The sequence below is a fragment of the Acinonyx jubatus genome, chromosome C1, assembly GCF_027475565.1.
Source record: "Acinonyx jubatus isolate Ajub_Pintada_27869175 chromosome C1, VMU_Ajub_asm_v1.0, whole genome shotgun sequence".
Classification (NCBI taxonomy): domain Eukaryota; kingdom Metazoa; phylum Chordata; class Mammalia; order Carnivora; family Felidae; genus Acinonyx; species Acinonyx jubatus.
In genome coordinates this window covers 16,862,694-16,886,072 of record NC_069381.1, presented here as the reverse complement: position 1 = coordinate 16,886,072, position 23,379 = coordinate 16,862,694, and the positions used below count along the sequence as shown (strand labels likewise).

General features: G+C 42.9%; 2 protein-coding genes across 13 annotated transcripts in view; one reads left to right on the top strand and one right to left on the bottom strand.

Annotated features, from left to right (window-relative positions):
- Window positions 1-5,082, top strand: part of LUZP1 (leucine zipper protein 1) — a 104,478-nt gene extending 99,396 nt beyond the window's left edge. For all 9 annotated transcript variants that reach the window (XM_053208740.1, XM_053208732.1, XM_053208719.1 and 6 more), the window contains one exon: window positions 1,193-5,082. In XM_053208740.1, the coding sequence (XP_053064715.1) occupies window positions 1,193-1,348 (156 nt within the window). In that variant the 3' untranslated portion in view covers window positions 1,349-5,082. The remainder of the gene's footprint in view (window positions 1-1,192) is intronic.
- A 1,414-nt stretch (window positions 5,083-6,496) lies between these two features.
- Window positions 6,497-23,379, bottom strand: part of KDM1A (lysine demethylase 1A) — a 61,985-nt gene continuing 45,102 nt past the window's right edge. For 3 of the 4 annotated variants that reach the window (XM_053208748.1, XM_027060121.2, XM_027060123.2), the window contains 11 exons: window positions 20,051-20,193; window positions 19,588-19,678; window positions 18,222-18,356; window positions 16,984-17,057; window positions 15,968-16,079; window positions 12,677-12,809; window positions 10,999-11,186; window positions 10,463-10,577; window positions 8,838-8,965; window positions 7,846-7,992; window positions 6,497-7,001 (listed from right to left, as the gene is read on the bottom strand). In XM_053208748.1, coding sequence (XP_053064723.1) covers window positions 6,816-7,001; window positions 7,846-7,992; window positions 8,838-8,965; window positions 10,463-10,577; window positions 10,999-11,186; window positions 12,677-12,809; window positions 15,968-16,079; window positions 16,984-17,057; window positions 18,222-18,356; window positions 19,588-19,678; window positions 20,051-20,193 — 1,452 coding nt within the window. In that variant the 3' untranslated portion in view covers window positions 6,497-6,815. The remainder of the gene's footprint in view (window positions 7,002-7,845; window positions 7,993-8,837; window positions 8,966-10,462; window positions 10,578-10,998; window positions 11,187-12,676; window positions 12,810-15,967; window positions 16,080-16,983; window positions 17,058-18,221; window positions 18,357-19,587; window positions 19,679-20,050; window positions 20,194-23,379) is intronic. The other variant, XM_053208742.1, reaches the window with a different exon arrangement.

Here is a 23,379-nt window from a genome sequence, read left to right as displayed (position 1 = left end):
ACGGCTCATTACAGGATAGATAAATCCAGAACCACCTCCGCCTCTGAGGGTCAGAGTGTCAGAACAGCACCTAAAGGGGAAGCCCCTAGGAGTGTCTTAGATGTGGAGCCTCTGAGGATGAGAGACGTTTTGGAAGTGGTTTCCTTCTTTTTAAAAGGCAGGTGCATTCACTTGAAATGTCCTGTGAGTCCATATAGGGTACTCACCATCTGACAGAGCACGTTCCCACTGCCACAGTTTCTCCAAGAGCCCTGTGGGCAGGTATTATCTCCACTTTTTAGATTTACACGGATGGTCAGAGCCACAAAGTGTCATACCTAAGGCCACCCAAATGAATTATTGGATGAGAGCTAGGATTTGAATCCAAGATTCCCGTTTTTTGTGTGTTTTTTGTTTTTAAATGTTTATTTTTGAGAGAGAGAACACGGGCAAAGAGAGAGGAAGACACAGAATCCCAAGCAGGCTCCATGCGGTCAGTGCAGAGCCTGATGATGTGGAACTTGAACTCACAAACTGAGATCATGACCTGAGCTGAAATCAAGAGACAGAAGTTTAACCTGCTGAGCCACCCCGGTGCCCGCAAGATTCCCGTTTCTGAATCCAGTACCCTTTCTACCCTGCCAACGTTTCTCACTCTTACTTCTGTTTTGATCTGCGTTCTCTCTGAAGGACCAACACTGAAAAGGCAGAACTCTGGTAGGAGAATGGAGAGAGAGAGAGGGGTGTTTAGTCCCTTGAAGCTCTGGCTGACAAACAGGATAAGGCATAGGTGTAGGACCCAAAAGGGAAGGCACCTGGGCTTTTTGGTAGTTTATAAGTGGAAAGTAGGAAAAGCACGGTCCAGTGTCCTTTTCGGCAGTATATACTCCCTTGTTTCCCAGCAGGGAAATGCAGCCTGCACGCGCAGAACTCAAGGGTCTCTGGGCCTCCTTACAGGACCATGTGGTGCAGGCCCCGTCCTCCACACGCCCTTGCTCAGTTGTGAGCCGCCAGTCTACCCTCTGAGCCCCAGCAGCTTGGGAGTTTGTAGTCTACCGGTTTCCTTAGGCTAAAGCGAATCTCTGCAGTTCAGCTGTTGTCTGCACTCTACCTCCCTCTGCCAGGCTGAAGACAACCACTGGGAGAGGGAGGGAGTGTGTCTTGTTACTCGCTACTGTCCTTTGCAGCTCACTTTTTGTCATTTTTGGCACAGGAGGAAGGTGACGACTGCACACTCGGTGTCCACAGACGACTGCACAACTCCCTGGAGCGGTCTGAACTGCCTGCGAAGCAGGGGCTGCCAGAGCCCGGGCGAGCCCGGGCTGAGGAACGGTTACGGCCAGCCAGGCCCTGTGCCGAGGACAACTGAACCAGCTGGGTGAGGTCTGCTGTCTCCTCTGCTCCTGCTTCTCCGCTCTCCTGCCTTCCTGCCCTATGAAGGATGCAAGGCCAGTTAACCAGGCTAGACGCCAGGCCTTGGCTGGGAGACTGTGGCAAACCAGGCTGTGGCTCGGGTCATTTTGCCAGTTGGCCAGAGGGGATCAGAAACTACAAGCTGGACATAGTCACCCAGGCCCAGCCTTCCCTGATGCATGAGTTCTCTCTCCTTGCCCCTGTCCCCAGATCGGATGGGCCACTCTGGCCCCCAAATGGGGAAAGATCTAGAAACCCCTTGTATCCTCACCATACCACAACAGCTGAAAGCTCTCCTCTGCTTCTCAGTGGGTCAGAGGGCAGCCCCTTCAGTGTGGTTCATTTCTTCGTCTCACCGCATCCAGTTCACTCCTTGTTTGCCCTGGGGGCCTAAGTACCCCCTAAGACTTAGCAGCCATCACCTCCATCTAGGGGGCTTCTACTCCTTTCCCCTTTGGAGTTCCTCAGACTTGTACAGCAGAAGAGGTCTGTGCTGCCTCTAAGGGATTACGGGACCAACCTTTAGGCTGAAGCTTCTCGGACATCGCCCCCAGCTGACAATTGTTTCCTGGGGGCAGAGCACACGGGTACCCACCTATTGGAATGGCATCATCCCTCCCCTCCCCTGGCTCTGTGCTCACCTTCCAAAGGCACCTGGAAGTGCACAAGCCTCACGCATCTCCTTTTCTGGGCACCCGTAATGCTGCTGGCACTGCCTGCTCCTCTCCCGTGGCTGGAGACTTCAGGCTGACTCCGTCGTTTCCATCTTTGGAATACTTCCGGACTAAACTGGGCCTGACCCAGCATACTCGAGGCCTTCTAGGAAGTGCCCAGCAAGGGGGAAAGTGGGCTGGAAGAAACATTTCCCCAGTCACTTCACAAAGCAATAGTTCCATGAAAGGCATGGACTTTCGTCCTCTTCCTTCATTCCCCCATGGAGGAGGAGGAATCGCACTTTACCGAACTGATGCATTCCTACACAAGTGGGCCCATGGTTTCTGCAAACTGTCGTGATGACTTCACTGGAGGAAAAGTACTACGTGCCCACTGAGGGCCCCAGGTTTATATAATACAAAATGCAGCAAACCTTTCAGGAAGCCACATAAAGTTGAATAGTTTCCTTACGTCACATGGGGAAGTTGAAAAGAACCGTATATTCTTGGCACTGCTTTTTGTGTAACTTTCTCAGTTCAGAGAAGGGCTCCCTTTTCAAAGGCTACTTTTAATGGCACAGACACTGTTCCTTCATAGTGAAAGAGAGCATTACTAGGAGTCAGGAAAGCTGAATTTGCTTCATGGCTTTGTACTTTCTTGCTGTGTGACTTTGGGCAAGTCACTGTCCTCGTGGGGCCTCAGTTTCCTTATCTATAAAAATGAATTCTTTGTAATGGTCTAGAGACCAGGGTCCTAAATCTGGCATTCTGAGGTTGTTCTGTTTACACTGTCCTGTGGGGGTGATTCTGCTTTTGGAAGGTAGGATCCAGATGGTTTTGGGGAATGGGTCCTCCCCGGCCTTGTTTTTCTGGGCCTTATTCTTTCCATGTTCTAATGTCAGGAGGATGAGCTCAGAGAAGCTCCCTCATTTTTCTAGTTTGTAAGATGAAGGGATAAGATCAGATGGCTTCTGCAGCCCTTTTGGCACCAGCCTTGCCCACTTGCCACACAGCATCCCCTGGCTTTTGTGACACAAGTTGGCTGTCTCCCGTTGCTGTGCTTCGTGGGCCATAGTCCCTGCCTGCACTTGGTGTGGGAACCAGTGTTCATCTCGCCCGTGTCTGCCTTCAGACTTGGCCATCCTGGCGGCGGCTTGGGGGCACGCTGATGAGCTTCCTTTCGGGGTCAGGAATGTTTTGCGCTTACTTCCATTTTCTGGAGGTCTGCCAGTCTAAGGGCATTGCTGTGTAGCTCATCTTTCCTCTACATAGTGCTGACTCAGCTGCTCAGTTTTAAGATGCTGTTTTCAAAATCTCTTCCTGCTGCTTCTCCTGGGTCCCTGGCCAGAAACTAGGAAACAGACCTCTGTGGTGGTCAACTGAGGTTATAGGAAACCGAGTCTGTGGCTCTTCTCTGCTGGTGGAAACAAAAGGGTGCCAAGCCATGCCTACAAAGATTTCGCCGCTAATTCTCTTCTTTGGGCATTGGAGCCCTGGATTCTGGTGCTGTAGCTCCTGGTGCCAAAGTCTGGATCTTTCCACACTGCAGCAGCACCAACATCTGCCACTACCCAAATACTCTGGAAGAGGGACAGCTATGGTGCCCTCTTGCTGGGGGCTGCTATCTTAAAATCTGAGTGCAATAGGGTTTGATTGTAACAATTATTTCAGGATAAATATTGTTTCCTTAATCTGCGTACTTTCTAGAACCATTGTAAAATAGATTTTATTTTTAAGTGTCCTCAGCATTGCAGAAGATACCATTTATAATAGCAGATGAAGGCTGGAGGCTCAGTTCCTCTGGGTTTCAAATGGCTGGCAAGGCTGGCTCTCAGATTCCAAAGTTGGAAGGCACCTTTCTGAAAAGCAACCTCTGTGTGACCTTCTGGACCCAGGCCTCACCACCAGGGGTCCTGGAGGAAATTTCCATATAAAGGGGGAGACCTGGTAATTAAGTAGCTGGTCCAGTCAAGCCAAATATTCCCACTGTCCCAGCCAATAAACCCACTTACATGACAAGCCTCTTCTGCAGCGTAGCTCCAACTCTAGATTTTACTGGCAGGTGTATTTGTTGTGGGAGGGTTCCCAGTGAGCCCAGAGAACCTGGCACTCCAGAGCTGCTTGGTTGGAGGAAGCAGAGCTGGCTGAATGCCAGAGGCTGGTCTCTCTTCCACCTGCTGCTGCATCTCACTACTCTGGTACTAAAAGCAACCAGAGAAAGCTGCAGGGATGGTGGGCAAAGGGGATTTGCAGTGGGGCCAAGGACTCCAACCTCTGCCCCAGGCAAGCCTGCACATAAATCATTCTCCTCTCATGGGGTGTGGGAGGGTCTATGTTGATCTTGGACCTGTCATCCTGGGGCAGTTTTAGTGCTTTATATTTAGTGGGTTAGCGCCAGGTGCTACCATTTTCCAGTAAAGGAACCGGGACCCAGAGGCTGGGTCCCTAGCTGCCTCTGTCAATGTGGGGTTTGTTGTCACTCTGACGAGATTGCTTTGGAAGAGCTGCTTTTAGGGATTATCTTTTGTCTACCCTGGGTGGGCCACAGGGTGTTCTCAAAGCCTCACAACCAAGACCATAGGAAAGGGGCCCTATTTTCCTGCTGCTTCACAGCTCAGAACATGTACTGAATGGAATGTATTTTTAAGAGAATAAAGTCTATTTTTTTGTATTTTAAAGATTGGGAGGGCTAGGGAAGTACAGCCCTCAAAAAAAACCTGTTAATGCATTAAAGGCCCCTTTGCGAGGGGGCATCAGTATCTGTCAGTCCACATCTACTTGTTCAGGCAGGTGCTCTGGTCTCACCCCTGCCCCTTGGAGTCTAGGTGCAGCAGCTTCTACATTCCTGCTCCAAGCCTGGGACCAAGGAGGCCGGACCCTGTTTCTGGAAACCAGGGCGAAGCCATGAGCAGTGACTCAGGGCTCCTTGGGTGCATGTGTATAGTGGAAGCTGCCTGTCTGCATGTATCCTCTGGCTCTAATGCTGTCTGTTGGCTCTGCAGCACAATATGTAACCAATAAAGCTCCCTAGTTTCCATGTTGTCTGTGTGAGTCAGTGATGCCATTTTTGTTGATGTCCTGAGTACAACTGTTGTCCGTGCACTGGTATAGCTAGTATATGTCATTGTATTTTATTTACTTAAAATACTCAGCCAACTAATTAATGACACACCTACCACCCACATAACTGAACTGGACTTAGAATTGTAGCAGCTATTTCATTGCTACATTTTAGTTTTAGGCTTGTCTGCTGTCACACACAAAACGATGATCAGTCTCAAGCTACCTATGCCATGTATTTAAAAAAACACACGTTTTAAAGCACCTAACTCTGGATCAGATAACTGTGACCCCCCTGAGGTAACAATATTAATGGCAGAGCTGGGATTCAAATATAGGTCCAAAGTCCATATACTTTCCACTGCATGCTGTTCTCACCTTTATACCACTTGCCCTGATCCTGTTGCGCAGATGTTCTCCACTGCTGTTACTCGTTCCAAGACTAGGGGAAAAGCCCTCTCCGTCTTCTCTTCGGACCACCAATGTAATGTCACCTAAATCTTACTAAGAATAAAACCTCATTTAGACTAATTACAGGGAAGAATTGTAACATTAGTGAAAGCCAATTTCCAGAAACAGATCATGTACATGCATTTAGTAACACTGTTAGGAAAGCTTGAGAAGGAACAGTTACTGTAATACCTTTCTTATAAAAATGTTTTACTACCTTATATGAAATCATAAGTATCCTTATAAGAGGGGAGGCACGAAGATAGGACTAGAGAACAAGAGAAGCAGAGATTGGAATAATGTGCTCTGACAATCAACTGCGAATCAAGTGAGCTAAAGCCAACCCTCAAGTAGCGTGCTTTGACGATGGATGCAGAGGCCACCCAAGTCAAGGAATATAGAAGGAACACACTAGAAGCTAAAAAAGCAAGGAAATGGAACCTTCCCTCCAAAGCCTGCTGTGGTAATCTGTTAACAGCAGCAGTAGGAAACTAACACACCAGCTAAGTAAGTCATCTAAACCCTTGATCTTCTTAATGTAACACTTCCTAAACTTTTATAGCAGTAAGTTAAGCACATACTCATGGAGGGAACCTGGGGAGTAAAGGCAGATGGTCTGCTAGAGACACACCCAAACTCTGCCTTGTTTCGTCTTAATGATTCAAAATTTCCTAATATCCATATGCTTGACCTGTAGCTTCACAGTCTTAGCATACAGTCACCCTATAATCCCAATAGGGAACTCTCCAGTTCCACAGATCAGGGAGCCCATTGCTTCTGTGGGGCTTCCCTCAACCCTGTCTTCAGACCTGACCCAACCATTTTTTTCCTTTATATAAATATCCTCCTATCTAAACGTGGATAAAACTGCCGTTTCCAAAGGCACAGTACTCCTGTCTTGTATAACTCCAAGGGGAAACAACAACAAAAGAAGATAGGAAGAATTTTATATGAAGTTTTATTTTTAAAATATAAAAAACCACCACACACCAAGAGACTAAGATGACCCCTCCCCACACTTGGTTACCTCAGTCTTTAGGAAGAACGCCAACTTCCACACTAACGGACAACTGCCTCTCTAGCTCTAAGTCACTCAAAGGAGGCAACCTCCTTGGCCACCTGGCATCATGAGTTCCAGCAGCTGACTGGGAGCCCAGATGCCAGAGTGAGTTTCTCAGTGGGATCCAGTACTGCCACAAGAGCTCTGTCTACACAGCAAAAGACACGCACATTGGCTGCTTCCCTCCGAACCCATCAGTCTCACATGCTTGGGGACTGCTGTGCAGGAACGCCTGGTGTGGCCTGGCGAGGCAGGGTGTACATGGCCCCCAGGAACTGGTCTGCAATCCTTCCGGCTTCTCGCAGCCCACTCAGCAGAGCACCATGGACAGTGGCTGGGTAGTTACGGATTGTATGTTCTCCAGCAAAGAAGAGTCGTGGAATTGGCTATTTCAGGAAAGAAAAAAAAATTGAGAGAAAAATCAGGTTGCAAACAGCATTTCTGCTGTACTTAAACGGCCAAATTCCTGTTGGTCTGCCATTCACAGACCATCACCCTACCAAAAAGGGTCTCCCTTAACAGTAGGCATCCTAAAATTGATAAAAGTAGAAATATGACAAAATTCAGCCCAGCCTTAGTCCTAGGGTAATGCATAACTGCATCTGTTCTTACGGATTATTTAATGCTGGGGGATATCTGGTTCTAGAGCTTCCGTTGCCTCATACGGTACCTACTGGGGCAGAGGGGTTCCTGACTGCTCTGTACCACATAGAGTCCAGCATTTGTTCTAATTCAGGAACACCTTTGCCTCTCAGCTCCAGAGCAGGTTCACAGGGTCCTGAGGAATGCTTACTACTCTCTGGAGCAGGGTTTGGCATTATCTAGATAAGAACCCCTCAGGGGCATGTACTGGAGACACCTAGTAACTGATACCTGCAATAATCCTATGAGCCATTACAAAATGGGGTGCAATTAAAAATGTTTTTCGTCCTAACTTGTAGGGACAAACTTTTGAATAAGGAAAAAGTAACTGGCTTATACTGTGGACTCTTCCATTGGGAATGTGGACTGCCTAGATTTATGGAGCCACAATGTGAGAAATCAGACACAAATAATACTCTTCCTCCCTTTTCCTCTGCTCTTAGTATTTGAAAGGCTCCGAGAACAGAATGACTAAAATCTAAAAAAAACCAAAAAACAAACCACAAATCCGTGGCATCAATTTTAACCTGAAATCCCGGGATACTGGCTTTTTCCCAAATAAGCCTTGGTGGTTTGCCAATTTCTCACCTGTGGGGCACCTGGAATTGAAGGGCCAGGAGTGATTGGCTGAGCCATTAAATCATAGTCATTTCCAGATGATCCTGCAGCTACATATGAATAGGAGCCCCGTGCCCAGGGATCAGCACGCCAGCGGGATACCACAGTCTCCTTGGGCTAAAGGAAAAAGCATGAGCAGTAGTTATTATATGACAAAGGACAAACCAATCATCTCTGAAAAGTGGAAAAGCTGGGGTGGGTGGAGATGTAACCGAGCGGTAAAGAGGCAGGAGACATGGGCTAGCCAGGTGATGAATGCTGCTGCTATACGACACACAACGCAAATGGCTTCTGACTAAGCTTCCCCGTTGGCTTGCCTATGACATCTACCCAGGGCTTGATTTTTATTCTAATTCACACGAAGCATTAATAAGCATTCTCTCAAAGGAATCCTAAGGATCTAAAAAGTGTTTCAATAGACCTAAAGAATAGAAAAAAGTACCAAGAGATTTTTTTTTTAATGTTTATTTACTTTTAGGAGAGAGCACGAGCGGGAGAGGGCAGAGAGAGGGAGACCCAGAATCCGAAGCAGGCTCCAGGCTCTGAGCTGTCAGCACAGAGCCCAACGCGGGGCTCAAACTCACGAACCATGAGATCATGACCCGAGCCGAACTCAGACACTTAACTGACTGAGCCACCCAGGCAGCCCCCAAGGGACTCTGACTACTTTGTCTAAAAGGTAGCAGTGGTGTGACTCCACACATAGATACAATGGATGAGACAAGCAGGGATGTGCAGCAAACAGTCACCTCAATTCCCTAGTCCATGTACGAGGGAGCGGGAGGGGGGCTCTTCTGAACCCTACACTTAACATTATGGACTCCAAACATCAGCATTCATGTAAACCCAGCACCCACTTCTCCATTCTGACTGAAACTGTCCTGACCGACGTAAAGAGACTATGTCAAACCCTGCTTTAGTGTGAACTCTTGATCCCCACTTGCTCCTACCCACTTACTTACCTGGGGCACTGCGCTACTACCAAAAATCCCTTTGAGGATGGCCAGGCATCGGCCAACAATCACATCATCACTTATATTTTCCATGATGCCGGCAGCTTCTCCCGCCACTAGTGCCAATAGTATGGGAGCTAGAAAAACAGAAAGGATAATTCCAGGGTTTTCTTAGACGTTTCTCAAGAACTGCTTTGTCAGGGCCCACATTATTCTAAGCACCCTGAAATCTGATGACCAATGGACAGACATGCAATACTTGGCTGGAGACAAGCAATGTTTCTGAAACAGCAACTTAAAATCCATCCCTAGAAGTGAGCTGGCAAACTATTGAGGTGAGTGAAGTGTGACTCATGCAATTAACCACTTGTAACTGTCTAATACAGAAGTCTTGAAGACAGAACTTCAGACCTTGCTAAGAAAACCAAGTATTCCTATATTTAGGCACAGAATCCTTAGCCCTGACCGCCTTAGCTCCATAGCAAGAGCTACATCCCTTTACCTATTCCAGGCCCATCACCACTTCTACCCACCCACATTTGGTGAGTATTGATGCAATAGGCTTCTGTGATAGGCACAGTACTAGATTACTGGGATATAAAAGATATAAACTAAATGATATGCTCCATAGATCAGCAGAAATAATCACACCTATAATTATGCACTGATAAAAGCAATGACAAAAAGGGATACAGAAAGAATAATATAGGGGTTTAATTTTTTTAAGTTTATCTATTTTGAGAGAGAGAGAGAGAGAGAGAGAGAGAGAATGAGTGCAGGAGGGGCAGAGAGACCAGGAGAAAGAGAGAATCCCCAATGTGGGGCTCAAACTCACAAAACCAAGAGATCATGACCTGAGCCGAAACCAAGAGTGAGACGCTTAACCGACTGAGCCACCCAGGCATCCCTACAGGGATTTATTTTAGATTTGAGGCAGTGGAGGTACGTGTGTCCCGAAGGGACTCTGAAACAGTGGCATTTAGGTCAAGACCTGAAAGGCTGGGCAGAGTATGCCATGTTGGGAACAAAGAGAAGAAAAATAAAAGCTGCCCAGGCCCAGACCAAAGTAAATACAGAGGCCCTGAAGTAAAAGACATAAAATAGATAATATTTTACATACATGTATACACATACATACATAAAATATTTTAAGCACCATAGAGAAGAGCAATCCAATTACAGGAGAACTTAAAACAGAAGGTAGGAATTTGCTATAAAATCGTAAAGGAAGTGATCAAAGATGCAGGGGCCAGTCAGATACAAAAGTCTTGGGAATGAGGAATAAATACAATTTTCCCTTCTGGGAAGCTTCCCTGGTTCTGTGCCTCCTGGCTGGGTTGATTCTTTATGTTTTCTTTACAGTGCCCTGGGCTTTCACTGTGAACCTCTACTTATAAGCCCTGTTCCTAGACTGTTCACCTCTTTACTGTATTTCCCACTAGGTTCTAAACTCCTTGAAGGCAGCCTTTTTCCAAAACCCCCCATATCCCCAGTACCTATGCAGGATTTTTAGAAATTGCTGGTTGGTTGAGTTAATGGAAAATCAAGACATACGTATTTGAGAAAAACCAGAATATTCCTAATTCTTTACTTCCATAAGGATACAAAGAAGATTAAAACCAGGAAGGAGTTACCTTTATAAAGGTTCCAGAAGAGGAAGAGTTCACCTCTGCTGGCAGTTGTACTGCCAACATGCCCGAACAAATTGACACTTGGATCCCAGAACACACGGTCAAAACACAACACCACCTATCGTAAAAAAGGAGCACATGAACTGACGACACAACTCCAAGAACATGGCTTCAAGCAGAGCTAAGCCTCAACAGGAAATACTTCTTCCTCAGACCTTATTAAAGTTTCTTTTAACCCACTCTCAATATAAGCCTAGAAATCCCTATTATCAACGTATTACTTGGGACAACATTTAGAACTTTTTATAGGCTTAGGCTTGCGAAGTGATCCCGGAAGACTAAGTCTTCGTGGATACTTTATATAGAATTAGGCACTGAAATGAAAGAACTGACAGGCCTCAACTCACCCTGATATCACAGAGCAGAGAGCACAGCAGAACATACAAAAATGCAAAGCCCTAGGCTCTCTGGCTGGAGGGCACTAAGACCGGTATCTGTACAGTGGGTATGCAGAGAAGTGCGTGCCTCAGGCAAGTTACCTTGTTAAGGTTGCCAAATCCCATCCTTTGCACTGCGGATGTTTTCCACTCAGGAAGAGGTGGCACAAACTGAACAGCCGGTGGCTGTTGCTTCAACACACCCAAGGGAAGGGTACAGAGAACTGCATCACATTTGTAAATAAAGGTTTGGCTTGTGGAGCGGGTATTCACAGCTATCACTTCACATCCTAGAGAGGATGGAGGGAAAAGACTTTACTGCTGATAAAGACAACACTGAATGTCCAGTGCACAATAGAATCTACGTACTACCTCCGTTAATGCTTACCATAAGTTTATGAAATCCGTCCTATTCATTTTTTGACAGAAGAAAACAGAGACGGTGGTGAAATAATTTGTCTAAGGCCACATGGGCAACAAGTGCCAGGACTCCAACGCTAATAGTCCAACGTCAGAGTCCTGGATCTTCACCACCACTGCACTGTCTTACCTTCCTGAGACACTGGTGCTCTTCTGGACTAACAGAAGAACATTATTACTTATCAGAGATTAAGTAAAGTTAGGCCAAAGTTAAGAATAAAGGGCTATACCGGTAAAAGCAATACCTCTCCACTGTGGTTAGGAGCTTACTAAAGGACCAGAACAGAAGACTGGTGCAGAGCATGCTATTCTTGAGAATGTACTGTGATGCCTCACTCGCCAGAGCAGGAATAAAGCTCAAAGTTGACCACAGAAAAGGCACTGAAAATAGGTTAATATTATTTTTCCTCATTTGTGTTTGAATTTTTTCTGCAATCGATACCTACTTATATAATTTCAAAAAATACATAGATAGCTCAAAATTGGTATGAAAGCTCAATTCATGTCTACTTTCTCACTGTTCTTAATCTGCTTGCAAATGGCTATTTAAAAGCTATAGGTCTCAACATCAGCTAGAAGCTGCATATGAAGGGAAAATTAAATGGAAACTGGTTTCCGTGGTTGTTTAAAAACAAAACAAAACAAAACAAAACAAAACAAAATCTGTGGTAAACTCTGCCGTTCTAGAAAACGGGCCATGAAGGGCAAGCAAGGTTGATGGCCACATCTCCACTTGTCATGAGGGCCCTGGGAGAGGGGAGTGGGGTCACTAGCTATCATCAAGAGTTCTAGACTATTAATTCCAAAGGTGGGTGGACAGCGGGTTCTCTGTACTCAACATTAAATGTTCCCTGAAACCAGCAACAGTGAGCATTGAGCTGCCATGGGAATCACAGGGCAATTCCAGCTTTGAAGTCATCTTATTAGCAGATTGCTCCTAGAATCAGAAACCAGCCTGAGCTGTTAGCCCACATGGACAGGAATGGATCCAAAGATCAAGACGCAGACGGTGAAATACAAGGGGTGGGGCCCACTGTGTCTAGAGGCCAAAATCCTGGTATTTAAGAATACATTCAGCAAAATGAGACCTAAATTCACTGGCTATTGTTACAATACCAAAGTAATTCGCATACAAATTGGAAACTAAAACTTGCCTCCGTTTTTTGGCTTACACAATGATGGGATCAGAATGTCAGAGGCTCTACAAGGGCTCAATCCTTTTGTAAATGCAAATTTTTAAAAATCAGGAGTCCTAGTTTACGCAACATTTGATGAGGAAACATTTTTTCTGTAGGTCAAACTCAACAAAAGATCAGTTTCAGAGTAAGAGGTTTGTCTTATCAGCGAAGCAGTGACATACCTGAAGCTGTGTACCGAACCTGCCGCACCGCTGTATTCAGTTTAATGTCTAGGCCTTCTGCTAAAGCCACAGGCACACAAGAGTAGCCATTCCTCACTGTTAGGTGGCTGCCAGTAAACTCAAAGTCATCATCCTAAAAGGAGAGAAAAGGACATACACCCACGTTGTCTTAATTTATGCCAAATATACGGAGTTCTGTAAGATTAACACTGAAAAACACTAGTTGGTGGAGAAGTCAGTATTCTAAGGCAGAAATTAGAACTACCACTCAGTCATCAGCTACAGCTGCCCCAGACAAGACAAGATGCCAAAATGTCCCTAATGGCCGTATCTGAGAGAGTTTTCTCCTCACAGTCCTATACCCCATTCCTCAATCCAGACTGTGCAAAGGGAGGTGGGATCTCATGAAGAAAGATGATTCAATACATTCAGATGATTAGTCTGTTTGGCTTTTGAACACATTACAGATTTGGTAGGATGTCAGATTCACCATCCTAATTACATTTTCTTTTACCTGAGAACAAAATCAGTTTTTATTTAATAAACTTAACAAGTTTGAAAGATGAGGAAGACTTCCAAAACTCAAGGTGGTCAAACTAGATGAAAATCTGGGATTATAAAGAATGGCCCAAGATGATCCATATAGTGAAGAAGTCAACATTTGATCTGGAAGAATTCCCAAAATGATCCTATTTCTTTGAATTTACTGGAAATTTTTCTATATAGAGAAATTCTTGAAGGCTAGTCATATTTTCTAATCTTATGAACTTTCTGGGGGAAAAATAGCATGATTCTTTCAAATTAGACAAAAATACTAGGTTGGCAGAACTCACAACTTAGTGACAGATTTATCTGCTCCCCATACCAGTCAGTTCAAAACATTCAAAATTTAATAAGATGACAAATGGGTACATATTGACACTTCAAATGATAAATCAGTGACTAGGAAAGGTCTAATTTAGTATTTACATGAAAGAAAAGAAACTGGGAATTCTGTAGGATTTTTACCACTAGCAAGTCCAATCCTCACTATAATTCAAATACTGAAGAATAACAAGGGTATAACCTAAAGATTAAGAATTCAAACTAATTTTATTAGGAAAATGTACAATGAAAATACAAATATCTAAGTAAAAATATAATACTGACTTCTGTAGTCTTCGGTCTGGTCAAAGTCTGAGATTTGGAGATTAGTCCATTCAGGATCCAAAAAGCCCTGTGACTTCTCACCAGTTCAAGAGTAATTCACACTTAAAATACATAAGAATAATTCAACAAGGGCCACCTGGGTGGCTTAGGTAGTGGAGCGTCTGACTCTTGATACCTGCTCAGGTTGTGATCTTGCTGTCGTGAGATCGAGCCCCATGTCAGGGCTCTGTGCTGAGCATGGAGCCTGCTTGGGATTCTCTCTCTCCCTCAAAATAAATTTAAAAAAAAAAAAAAAAGAAATCGACAAAAGATGTGTAAAACCTGTACACTGAAAACTGTTAAAATATTGCTGAGAAACATTAAAGAAAACCTAAAAAATGGAGAGAGATACCATACCATGTTCAAATCCCTATACCAATCAAAATCCCAGAAGGTATTTTTTATAAAAATCAATAAACTGATTCTAAAATTTTTATGAAAATACAGAATACTTAAAATAGCCAAAATAATTTTAAGAAATAAAACAAAAAATGTTGGAGAACTTGCACTAATTTCAACATGTATCATAAAGCAATAGTAATTAAGAGCATATGACAGTGGCGGTTAGACAAATAAATGAACAGGAAGGAGTAACCATAAACAGTCTCACACATGGTCAACAAAGATGCCAAGACAAACGAAGAAAAGGATGGTGCTAGAATTAGATAGCCATATGGAAAAATATGAACCCTAACCTCGCTTTCCATTGTACACAAAAATTAAAATGGATCATAAAGAAAACAACAACAAAAAACCAAAATGAATCACAGAGCTAAGTTCATAAAACTTCAGAAAGAAAATAGGAGAAAAACTGGTGATCTAGGTTTAAACAAAAATTTTTCAGGATAAAAAAGCACATAGGCTAAATAAAAGAGAGTTGAGAAATATGGACTTCATAAAATTAAAAAGTTTTGCTTTTTGAAAGGTACTACTTAGAAAATGAAAAAGGAAGCTATGGACTGGAAGAAAATACTTACAAAACATAAATCTGACAAAGGAATTGTATCCACAATCTAAAGAACATAATGAACTTCTTAAAATTTTTTTTAACACTCATTTATTAAAAAAATTTTTTTTAAACATTTATTTCTTATTGACAGTGAGAGAGCATGAGCATGGGAGGGGCGGAGAGAGGAGGAGACACAGAATCTGAAGCAAGCTCTAGGCTCTGAGCTGTCAGCATAGAGCCTGACGCGGGGCTCGAACCCACAAACCACGAGACCATGACCTGAGCCGAAGTGGGATGCTTAACTGACTGAACCACCCAGGCGCCCCAACATTTATTTATTTTTGAAAGAGAGAGAGGCAGAGCACGAGCAGGAGAGGGAGGGGCAGAAACAGAAGGAGACACAGAATCTGAAGCAGGCTCCAGGCTCTGAGCTGTCAGCACAGAGCCCGACGTGGGGCTCAAACCCACAAACTGTGAGATCATGACCTGAGCCAAAGTCGGATGCTTAACCAACTGAGCTACCCAGGTGCCCTAGAACATAATGAACTCTTAACACAATTCAACAAGAGGTCAGACAACCAGATTTTTTTTTTAATGGGCAAAAGATCTGAACAGACTTTTCACCAAGGAATAGACATATGAATGGCCAATAAGTACATGAAAAGTTGCTTCACATCACCTATTATTCAGCAAATGTGAAATAAAACCACAATGAAATATTACTATATACCTATTAGAATGGCTAAATTTTCAAAAACTGGCAATACTAAGTATACACAAAGGCTGTATTATGTATGATTATATACCATATGGTTCAATTTATATGTAATTCTAGAAAAAGCAAAACCATAGTGACAGAAAGCAAACCAGGGGTTGTCTTGGGCCAGGAGTGGGAGGGCTGGGAACTGACCACAAAGAGGCAAGAGAGAACTTTTCAGGATGATGGACATGCTCTGTATCTTGATTGTGGTGGTGGTTCACGACCATGTTGGTTTGGCAAAACTTCAAACTGTTCACTTAAAACAGGCAAATTGTACTGTACGCAAATTATACCTCTTAATAAAGCTGTTTAAACACCTACATACAAATTAACAGTTTCTCCTACGAGCTCTCTCAAAGACATACACAACAAAAGAAATGATAATGAAACTTACCTGATCCCAATGTTTAAGGGAGAGTGTAGAGAGAGGTGTGGCATTAGCAAATTCAAGATTTGCAAAATGCCAATCAAGTATCTGTCTGTCTCTGGATGAGAGATACACGTCACTGCAAAATGAAACCAGGAACACAGGTTATTAAAAGGACATCAATACTATTCTCAGTGGGCTGATGTGGATGATCTTAGTATCTGTGAGGGAACCTAAGCCTGGTACTGTGCCTCTTATAAAGAAATTCCTTTATTACTGGTGCCTAGACTGTGCCAAGCTCACTTTCTAAAGCAAATTACTATCAGGCTTCATTTGTCTGAATAAAAGACTTCTTCATATTGGCACCTGTCATTATAAAAGCTTATTTGAAAGCATGATTTTTTTTTTTTTTTAAACAAGAATGGGTAGCATTCCCAATTACAGAAGAGAGTAGATATATATGTGGAGGTCAAATGTACCATGGACTACAGTATCAGCATACAAGTATTCACTGTCAAAAATTCAATGGAAACACAGTGTAATACTTTCCTAGTCCTCAAAATTATGGGAATTTAAGATAGTACTACCTTCTACCCCACTCAAAGAAGACAATATATTTTATTCAAATGTCAGGTCTCATGGAGAAAGGCTTTTTTTAACATTTATTTATTTTTGAGAGACGGAGTGAGACAAAGTGGGAGTGGGGGAGGGGCAGAGAGAGAGGGAGACACAGAATTGGAAGCAGGCTCCAGGCTCTGAGCTGTCAGCACAGAGCCTGATGTGGGGCTTGAACCCACAGACCGTGAGATCATGACCTGAGCCAAAGTCGGACGCTCAACCGGCTGAGCCACCCAGGTGCCCCTAGAAAGGCTCTTTCTAAAAAAATCAATGTATTTAAGTATCTAGGACACTCTTACACATTAAAATTATAATCCATTCACTGGACATAAATAAAAGCCCAGAGTGCTTTATAATTTTCCTTCTAAATATAACAGAAAGAACAGCAGAAGCTATCTCTCTGAACATCTGCAAGTTTTCCTTACCTTGGGGGATTGGCTTCCAATTCTTGAAGTTTTTCTTCTAGCTTTCCTTGTGTTTCAGCTAATTCATCATATTCCTGATAAAGTTAAGAGAACTGGGTTGATCTTGATGGGTCAGAGACCAACCTGGTCATTTATACCACAAAGTGTAAGGCCTGGACCACATCCCTGTCCAGGTCCTATCTGTAAGGGTGCCTCAGCTTAAGGCTGGATCAGGGCAGGGAGAGGGCAGGCAGGAGGAGGATATAAAGGAATAGCATACAACTGTGCTACAAAATAAGAGTGGAAAAGAATAGCAACTACCACTTCCTGTGCATTCACCATGTCCCTAGCATGGGATAAAGCATTTTATTTTTTTATATAACTTATTGTCAAGTTAGCTAACATATAGTGTATACAGTGTACTCTTGGCTTCAGGAGTAGGTTCCTGTGATTCATCACTTATATACAACACCCAGTGCTCATCCCAACAAGTGCCCTCCTCAATGCCCATCACCCATTTTCCCCACCCCCTACCCCCACCCCATCAGCTCTCCTTGCCTCCCTGTTCATAACTATTTTTTTTCCTTTCCTTCCCCCATGATCTTCTGATAGGTTTTTCAAATTCCACATGAGTGAAAACATATATCTGTCTTTCTCTGACTTATTTCACTTAGCATAATATCTTCCAGCTCCATCCACGTTGTTGCAAATGGCAAGATTTCATTCTTTTTCATCGCCGAGTAGCATTCCATTGTGTGTATGTATGTGTGTGTGTGTGTGTGTGTGCGTGTGTGTGTGCGCGCACACACAATCTTCTTGGGATAAAGCATTTTAGATCCCTTAAAACTGGGAAGTATTAACCACATCACCGATGAGGTGATTAAGGAGTCTAAGGTCCCATGGCTAGGAGAGACTAAGTTAAGGATTTCAATCTGACAGTTTGATATCAAATGACTGAAGTCCACGTCCATTATCATTACTCTAAACTGCCAGAGATAAACTGTGACAAGGAGCTAAACTGAGATTTAAGTAAGTTAAAGGGTGAGATTATGAAAACAAAGTAGAAATTCTGAAGAAAATGCAGATCCCAAACCGAACTAACCCATTCAGTCACCTTGGCTCCTGTTACCAAACCCCTGTCCTTCCTATCATAGGCACCTGTGATTGGCTAGTTGCTCTCCCTTTTCCAAAGTTTCCTAGATCTATACTCTTTTTTAGGATTCCTAGTAAACCCACTCAGGCATGTACGTATACCACACCTTGCACAGGGCAGTCAGATCCCTGTGTTTACTTTTCACTAAGAACTCTGCAGTGATATCTCTGGGTGGCTTGACCTCAGATGCTTCTTTGTATTGCTGATGGAGTTCTTTAATTTTCTCTTTCAAATTTACCATCTAAGAGGGAAAAATACAAATTTACCATTGCAGATAGTGATGTAATCCGTCTCCAAATCGCAGGCTTTGGTTCCTCCCCTAAACTGCTATTATACCAAAACAGGTTATGATGCAAGGTCCTTAGAATTCTTAAATACCTCTTCTACATCATATTTTAGGACAGGGAAAAAAATCCTGTTTGGCTCAACACAGAGTTATCACATCATTATCAGAGAAGTAAGATCACCTCTATCTTCCAAAACAAATGGAGAACCAGGAGTGTTCCATTAATATATATATAATATACATTATATATACTCATATATATTAATATACATAAATTAACATATATATGTTATATATATTTATATTTCCCGGAAAAACAAAACACTACCAATTTAAGTTAAACTTATTGTTTTGGGAAACAAATTGTCACGACTCGTTTTCTAAATTATGTAAAAGGCTAAATAACCACACAGGACCATCCGAAGCCATTCCTAATGTCAGTTTCTCAAGTTTCTGATGGTATTGGGCCCCACAGCTATCCCACCAGCTGGCCATCCTCTAGCTTCTCTGCTCATTTCACACGTGCCATAATCCACGAAGAGGCTGTGCCACAGACCTCTTCATTTGACAGGATGAATGAAGAAACAAGGCACAGAGTGAGGGAAGAGTCTGGTCACAAAATGCACCCAGATTTTGCATTAAAAAGCTCCCCACAGGGGCTGTCCCACTTCATGGTTTCTTCCTAAGTTGATGTTGTGTTTGCAGCTGGTAGGATCAGGAGAAACAAATGGTTTGGAGTCTGGAGCTGGGTCTCTGGGAAGTGGTGGGAAAGAAGAGCCCTCAACAGCCATACCACTGGGGAATAACCCCATACTGGCACCTCAAGCCAAGTAATTATGGCAACAAATTATGGTCCTGGCTGTTGACCTGTTGTCTTCCTCAGTGGGAACTTCACCCCAGCACAGCGAATCTCCCTTTTATCACAGAATCCAGCAGAGGGCACTGGGCTACCTTTGGAACAGCCAAAGGGAACCTGACATAGGAAAGACCTATTTCCCCTGGCAAAAATTTACCAATAATATTGTACTGAAAGACTGACAGAGAAAAACAGTGCCTTTTGTTAGTCACGATTTTCTAAGGGGAAAAAAAAAACTTTTAAATTTCTAAAGGCTTTGCTCCTCCTCCCCCCCCCCCAACTTCCCCCAGCTGATGCAGCTTTAGCTCTTAAGAAAATACAAAATTTCACCTTATTAAGAAGTTCTTTCAACTCCTCCTGAGTCTTCACTATCTTCTTCCAATGTTCAATTTGCTCATCTTTGACATGCTTTTCTTGTAACCTAAAAGAGATACTACATATATATGCCTTGGCCACACAGCTAGCTTTGCAGCACAAGACAGGAGCCCATCAAAACCATTCAAGGACATCAAGATTGAACTTTCTAATACTTGGGAACAAGAAAGTTAGCTGGTGGCAAATTATTTTCTAGGTTATGTTAAATATAGTTCAGTACCATAAAAGCTGTGAAGTTTAGAATTGAGAGGGGACTTAAGGATAATTTAATTATTTTAAAAGGTCTTACTTTGGGATTTAATTCACATGAAACTAAGTGAAAACTAGCTCAAATAATACTTGCTGAAAAACTCAAAAACATAAACAGCAAATGTCTAAATGTAATTCACTATATAATAAGCAACATCAAAGTACTTACTGAATGACAACTTCCAATGCCTGCCCAAGGGACACAGGCTTATTATTGAGGACATTGAAGTCGAGCTGATGACTAAGGTAAGATGTAGCTTCCAGTAACCGGTTAAACTCTTGCTCTACCATTTCATCTTTCTCTTTAGGAACCTGAAAATCCGAAATATAGCAGAGTTGGTCCTTACAAAAAGACTAAACATAACCAGCCATGAAAACACAAATGCTCTATAGTTTTTAAAAGGTCAAAATATGTACCTCAAAGGGGGAACCTTTGAGGGCAATGATTCAAACTTTCTTTTCTATGAAGTGGTCGATTTCATTAAATGACATGTGAAATGTTTTGGCCCTGATATTTTCCTATTCTCCCAATTGTGCCATCAGAGCTGGGACTCCACCTCTATAAATAGCCACAGGATTCACACTGGTGCTAATTGGTGCTAACTGGAGTTATGTGGAGCACATAACTGACATGCACTGAGATAAGCTGGGCCGACATGCAAACGACACACTGGAGAAGTCTCAGAGAACAAAAACTATGTCAACACACCTGAGGACCTTCCAGAACAAGGGTAAGATGGAAAAATAAGAAGCCCAAGGTATTGCCTTCCCCTCAAAGATGAATTTCAGGTGGGAGTAGGGAAGAGAAAAGTGAAATTCATGGCTATTAATAAGAACACAATAGCACCTTCATTCTTTTGCAGAGTAACAGTGTTTTATGGCACCAATTAGGTTCAGAATTGAATGTCCAAAGCTCTTAGACTATGACTGACTGAGGTACCAGGTCTGGCTCATTATTTTGCAAGAAGAGAGGAGACTGCAAAGCAGATCATCAAGCTGCAAGACCGTGTTCCTAATCCTTACTGTGCCCCTGCCTATTGATGTCATCAGTTAGTTGACACAAATCCCTCTGCTACTGCTTAATTCTTAGAACCCTAAAGTAAAATGCATCTGCAATTCTCCTGAACTCGTGGTAGTAGCAAGACGGAAAAAGCATAGCTAAGGCAAGCATGTCTAAAGCAAGCATCTCTTGCCAGAATAAACTGGGGCATCAACTGGGAAGTGGAAGTTAATATATGGAATTTCACTTTACAGTCAACCTAAAACTGGTTAGCATTAAAGAAAGTTCTAATAAACACTAAGGCCAAGGAGGAGTGATCTTTTAATCAGAGGTAACTTGTGGACAAGATCATCACAGTAAGACTCTCTCATCTGAAACTCCTTAGTGTTTGCCTTTCCAATTAAACAATTTTAAAGCACTAGTCTCTGCCCCTTTACTGAGGAGTCGCACAGTAACTCTGTAAGATGAGCCATGGTGTGGCAAAAGAATATAGCAGGAAGTACAATCTGAACCAAAACAAGAAAGGGAAAAGGACCATAACTCTCTTTGGGAATTGTAGATACGACACCATAACTACTTATCCAATCAGTCATATTCCAAAGCATCAAATTCCAAAAGGCCACAGATGGGAGTGATCAGGAAATCTTTATGAATTTAGAGAATCTTCCTTGGCCTAAGAAATATAAATCCCTGAGAATCTTCCAGCTTATGCTAAGAAATAAGGCAGAGAATCAGGCTTTGGATGCTTGGTGCCCTTTATATATCAGAGTGGTACCTAAGACTTGGTGGATCCAACATATCTAACCTACCCATTCAACTCCATGGCCAAAGAAAGGAGCTCTTAGTGACATCCCTACTTGTTCTGATTCCACAGCATCAGAGCTGATGGAAGAAACCCTCTTATCAGGAATTTCATTTACTTTCTCATCAGTTACTTTTCCTCAATGATGTGCTGGGTCATATACAGAGCAACTCAAAGCAATGCTGAAATTTTGCTTGGTGTAATTCCTACAATGATGTTACCAAAGACATTTCTAGAACCTCTAAATTTGGTGCTTCTTTAAAAAAGGAAACAATTCTATTTTTAATATACGATCTATACAGTTATGAGATCTTAATTGATCACAGATGCAATGTATATGACTGCTTTTCCTGGAGTACAAAATAGTCATATTTCTACATGTGGCTTCAAAAATGCCCAGCAAGAAGATGCTAGAGAAGCAAGAGGGACCAGATCACACATGCCTCTGCAATAGGGCAGAAAGTGCCAATACACAAGTGTGCAAACGGTACAGATTAAAGCTCTTCCAGTGTCAACTGGATGGCTTGCTTCAGACAAGCTTTAATCTTTGTAGCTAGGGTAACAGTCACAATAAGGAAGTTCATACTGAAAAAGTACGCAGCGCTCAGGCTCAGTAACTGGGGTCCAGGGTGTGTGGTAGAGAAACATTTAAAGGGACACTGTCAAGGTTAGAGGGACCAAATTTGACCTTTTGTTTCTTCCCTCTGTCTGCTGAGCAGCCCACTTGATTCATAACACTTTCGCCTTTAATCCACCCACACCCCCCACAAAAAAACCTTTTTACATGCGCTTTCAATGACAAAAACTCAAATGGCACCAGCCCAACATACAGGCGCAACTCTACAACAACAAACCAGTGTGAATGTATGATGGAGAGGATCTTTGGAAGGGAAAGATCTAAAGTTTCAAGCTTTTAATGGGTTATTGTAAACAGTGAAGAAAATGATTTGAAAAATTATTAAAAAAAAATACCTTGACAGTGTCCTTTTAACCAGTGCAGCAGAGAGAGAAATAAACTGTAAATAACAGCCCAACAGCCACGTCAAGTTTAGTTTTGTACGACAGCAGTAAAATCAAGGCTTTAAACACATAGCATGACAGAAGCATTCTGTTAGCTCAGAAGCTGCAACCACCAGAGAAATAAGGAACAGACTGTATAGACACCAAAATGGGAAAGTCAAGGCATATAAATGGGCAAAAGAAAAAAGCAGCTGGTGGGGATTGGGGGTGGGGGGTGGTGAGGGTGTAAAGGGAGATGGTGTCAGAAAGCAGTGAGGAATAAAGCAAAACTCAGTAAAACAGAAAAGGAGAAACACAGAACAGTGACGAGAACAACAAAATCGAACGAACAAACAAACAAACAAACAAACACCAAACCAAAAAATTACTGCCTCCTCTGACTGACAGCAAGGATGACAGACTGCATCTCTGGTCCACTGACTGGGGTCCACTGCTCTAATTCGAGACTCTGCTCTTCAGAATAAGAGAAACAGCACTTAGGCCCCATCCGTTTTCCACCTAGTTAAGCACTTTTAAGACTGTTGCCAGAGAGACCAGGGATAGTTCTGAAACCTGGAGTCTTTCCCCATTAACTTTAAAATTCCACTTTGAAATTTAAGAAATATTTGGAAAACAGCAAATACCTGTCCATTAGGAAATCAACACTGACTGGGAAAAAACCAAAATGTATTTTTGA